The sequence below is a fragment of the Apaloderma vittatum genome, unplaced genomic scaffold (genome assembly GCF_000703405.1).
Source record: "Apaloderma vittatum isolate BGI_N311 unplaced genomic scaffold, ASM70340v1 scaffold19946, whole genome shotgun sequence".
Lineage (NCBI taxonomy): Eukaryota > Metazoa > Chordata > Aves > Trogoniformes > Trogonidae > Apaloderma > Apaloderma vittatum.
Window position 1 is genome coordinate 3,114 of NW_009721474.1, and position 4,514 is coordinate 7,627.

Consider the following 4,514-nt stretch of genomic DNA (forward strand, 5'->3'; position numbering starts at 1 on the left):
CTGACCAGACCCAGTATGGGGTCTGCTACCCTCTGTCACTACATCCTGTTGCGTCTCAACCATTCACAATCACCAGCTGGCATCTGGCAGGACACACCTAGGAAGAGGTGGGGAGCACTGGCTGCTACAGCCCAAGCCCAGAGTGATACAGACAAGCCGAGACCACGAGTGGAGAGTTTCTTGGTCATGGACACAGTTCTGCCTGCTACAAACCCCTCAATAAGCTAAGTCTGCTTCAGGCCGGATGAAGCAGCCCAGAGTGCTCCCCACTGCCCTTTGCAGGGCTGAGGAAGACCAGGGAAATGGGAGCATGTGTAGGGCAGCAGGACGCTCGCTGCTGAGCAACCTACTGACTTTATGGAGCAGCAGCTGCCATCGAGACCCCCAGGAACCACCTGCATGTATGACCATGTGCACTTTGATTCCAGCGTGAAAACTGAGCATGCAAAGAGAAGTGGTGGCTGCAGAATCTTCCCTCTCCTCACAACCTCCACTCCTCTCCCCTCCTCAGCAGGCTCCTTCCCATGCGTCACTGCCTCTGCACAGGCAAGCTGACACCTTGCTGGTCACCACAGCTGACCAGCTGCACAGTGGGGACAGTTCACAGAACGTTAGGAAAGTGTCAGGAAGAGCCCTGGCTGGTGTTTCTCCAGAGGAGCACTTCAGGACTCTTGCTTCTTGGGCTCCTGCAGGAAAGGCCACCTGATGCCAAAAAATGCCCAGCGAGAGCCCTGACCTCTGCTGCCAAGAAACACCACGGAACAAGCGGGAAACAGTTGGGTCCGGTCCTTTTGTGCAGTGCTGAGGCAGGGAGTTGGGGATAATTGCTGACCGCTGTTGGCAGGCACTCATTGCTGGTGGCTCATATATCCCTCCCAGTCCGAGGGAGGCAAGCAGACAACCACAGCCTTGGCCGACGAGCAGGTCAGGTTCCCCATATCTCCAACACTACCTGAGCTGAAGCTGGCTGAACCAGGCGCTGACAGCACAGTCCACACGCATCACCAGGGAGATCCCCAGCAGGAGGCAGATGCTGCTCACCATGAAGCCCAGTGACTCAAAGAGGAACCTGCAGACACAACAGACGCCGTAAGGAAATGGCAGTGGGCATGCCTGCAAAGACAGGCTGCTACCCTCACTGCCAGCAGACCCATTTTCCTGACAGTGAGAGGCTGGCAGTGCACCAGATCCTAAAACCTGAATTATATTCACTCCCCAACAGTTGCTGCCTGCAACCTGGACACCAAGCATGCCTCTGGTTTAGAAGCCATTCAAGGCAACACCCAAATGGGATTTTGAATTCCTCAAAGGCCGAGGCCACTCCACACTCCTACTTGCCCCAAATTTGCTAGTTTAGCACCATTTCTGGTCTCATATCCACGCCTTTGGCTCTCTCCCCTGCATATTTTCAGCTTCCAGGTTTGCTCTGTGTGTCACTGGAAATCAAGATAAGGATGGATTTCTAGGCTCTAGCTCAAATCCAGCTTTTAAATTTGAAACAGGAATTAGCTAAGGACAGTCCTACAGCCTCTGCTAGTTAAGAAGTCAGAAGAGCGATCATGAGGTCTCTTCCAACATCACTGTCTAAAATCTCTAGTCAAGATGCCAGCACCAGAGCAATTCCTGGGACTTACTTTGGGGCAAAGACCTTCCAGACCATGAGGTGCCTCCTGAGGATCATAGCTGCACAAACACAGGCCAGAAGCTGTGGGGGAGATCAGGAGAAACAAGTTACAAGCGACTCTGGAGAGACCTCCTGGGTAGTAGGTTCACACCTGAAGGCGGTATTAAACTGCACACACTTGAGAGGCTGGTACAGAACACACCAGAAAAAAGCATCCCGAAGAGGATTCCCCTCCACTGTGTTCTCAAGTCAGGAAATACAAGCAGCTGGGGCCAGGCTGGGCTCACACTGTGTCTAATGTGACCTAATATTTCACAGAGAGGGGCACTCCAACTCTCTTGCTGCAGGGCTGCCCCCTTCCTTGTACTGTCTCTGGTCTGACCAGAGAATGATGTGAAGGGTTAAACCCAAGAAAGCTATTTGCTTCTTTCATGGGATTAAACTTCTGGTGTTCAGCACCCTGTATCACCATAGCACAGGATCAGGTGAAAAACAAGAGCTGGTGCAAAATAGGTAGGCACCGACAAGAAGGGGGGGGGGCAGGATTATAACGACGCTGTTTGTTGCTACTCTGGGCAGATGGGTATGAAAACCAGCCTAATCTGCAGCTTCTGTGCTGGAGCCCTTCCCAAAGCACAGAGCAAATGGCACGGCTGAGATGAGGACCACTGCAGCTGCTCCTCCACTCACAAGCAGATGTATCACTCTGGGCCTGTCTGTGCCCTGACTGACCCCTTTCTCTCATGAGAGTGCCCCACGGTCATCACAGCAATCCATTTTCCCCTTGGACAGCCTTTTCCTCTGTCCATACCTGTGCCCCAAGGACAAAGAGGTACTTCAGCCCCAGCTGCAGCAGAGCAGTGGAGAACTTCTCTGGGGATTCCCGCAGTCTCATCTCCATCATGTGCTCCTCCACCTCCTGCAGCTCGTCCCGGGGCTCCTTCTTGGGCTTCTTCTTCTGCGAGCTGGGCATCTCACACACAAAGGGCCAAAGCAGGAGCAGAGGGCAGCCAACTACCTCAAGGACAAAGGCACATGAAGTTACTGGAGCCCATGAGGTGAGGAGCAGTCTAGGCTCTGCCATCATGCCCTGGATGTGCAGGAAGCACAGACCCCAGCTCCAGTTTGCTGGTCAGGCACAAATACATGGTGGCTGCAGGCCACGGGCAGCTCTGTGGCCCCAGAAGGGGACAGTCAGGATGCTGCTGTTCAGCTGGTGCCAGAGCCTTCATCGCCTCATGCTCAGCCTGCAGGCCTCCAGACAAGGCAAAGCAGTGAGCCAGGACTGCTCAGGCTCAACAGCCCGGGAAGAAATTGATTTACCTGCAAAGAGGATATGGGAGGCAAAGGTGTTGGCGCCCACCAGGACAGCAGGCAGGAGGTTCGTGCTGTGGTCAAGGTGGAAGCCCACAAAGGCTGCATTCCAGTGGATGGCTGGGAATATGGGCTGGTGGCCTGTGGAATAGAAGAACTGGGAAGCAGCAAGGAGCCAGGAGATGACCGCATACCAGGGCACAGAAAAAGGCTCTGGAAGATTAAAAAATAAAAACAAGAGGGAGAGAATGGGATATAAGCATTAGAGGAACAAGACAGATCCACAGTCAAAAAAAAGCCTGCTGACTTTTCTTTCAGGTTCCCTTTTCACACTCTCTCTTTCGAGATACAGAAACCAGTCAGGCTCCCTTTCCAGATACAGAGGGGCCAGGCATTCCCTCCGCTGCCTGCCACGCTACAGGACTCTCAGCAGTGGCTGCTTACACCCTGGGGAGAAAGGACGAGTGTACAGCCCTCTTCCTTGACACAAGGGACTCCTCCTCCTCCCACATTACATCCCTGCTGCATGCATCTCTCCTCTACTAGAGGACTTAAGCAGCTTCAAAATAGCCAGGAGGATCCTCAGGGGACTGGTGCACTGCTACTCCCCATGAACAGACTGGGCCCTGTTTCTCCCACTGCAAGTAAGACAAGGTCACTGCAGATATGGCCCTGGTCACAAACCCAGAGGATGCTTTACTGAGCCCCGATTCACCAGCGTCTCCAGCAAGGCCTCTGGCACAGGTGTGGATGTGCAGCAGCACGAAGGCCTCCAGGAAGAGGAGCAGGAAGGCAAGACTGAGCCGCTCGCTGTGCAGAAGTATCAAGAGGAAGCCCAGCAGGGTGAGCGCTATGACCAGGGCCGCCGAGTACACACTGCCCAGTCCGTACGCTGCGACGGTGGCCTTGCAGCTGTCTCGTTCCAGGCGGCTCTTCTGAGATTCCTGCATCCTCTTGTAGATCTGAGGGATGACGTGGAGTAAGTTGACTTCAGAGCTCGGAACCCCCAGGTAGGGAGTGACGATGGATCCTTCTGACTCCCGCTTGTCCTTTGCGAACACCGTCATGGGATTGCACAGCAGGAGCAGCAGCCCCATGGATGCTAGTCCATAGACAGCCCACGGAAAGGCAACAACTGCCACCTGCACCAGCTCCTGCAGCTTGCCGAGGGAGTCATCAGCGCTGGAGGCAACAGCCCAGTAGCAGGCAATGCAAAGGACCCCCATCGGGAACCCCCACCGCACAAAGAGCACAAGGGGGTCCGAGCTGTTCAGGTTGCCGTAGTGTCGCAGCCAGCTCCGCACTGCATAGACCAGCCCGGCCAGCAAGGCCACGCACAAAAGGTAGAAGAGGTTCTTGGCCCGTGCGTTCCTCAGGCTGGCAAGCGGGGAGAGGAAAAGAGAGGGTCGGCACTGAGGGATTTCTTCACGGCACTGGTGGAAGAAACCGGAGAGGCGCACGCAGACCAGAAGCATGGCCACGAGGCACAGCAGGTACCAGATCTCTCTCCGGTAAGAAGAAAAGCCGAGGAGCTGCTGCTTGGGGCCTTCTGGTACAGTCAGGCGACCATCCCAGT

The 4,514-nt window shown here is 54.8% G+C and overlaps 1 protein-coding gene across 1 annotated transcript in view; it reads right to left on the reverse strand.

The window, feature by feature from the left end:
* Positions 1 to 948: 948 nt before the first annotated feature.
* PIGO (phosphatidylinositol glycan anchor biosynthesis, class O) overlaps positions 949 to 4,514 on the reverse strand; it is a 13,050-nt gene continuing 9,484 nt past the window's right edge. The window contains 5 exon segments of the mRNA XM_009871416.1: positions 949 to 1,069; positions 1,635 to 1,705; positions 2,436 to 2,638; positions 2,948 to 3,151; positions 3,654 to 4,506. Of these exon segments, the coding sequence (XP_009869718.1) occupies positions 949 to 1,069; positions 1,635 to 1,705; positions 2,436 to 2,638; positions 2,948 to 3,151; positions 3,654 to 4,506 (1,452 nt within the window).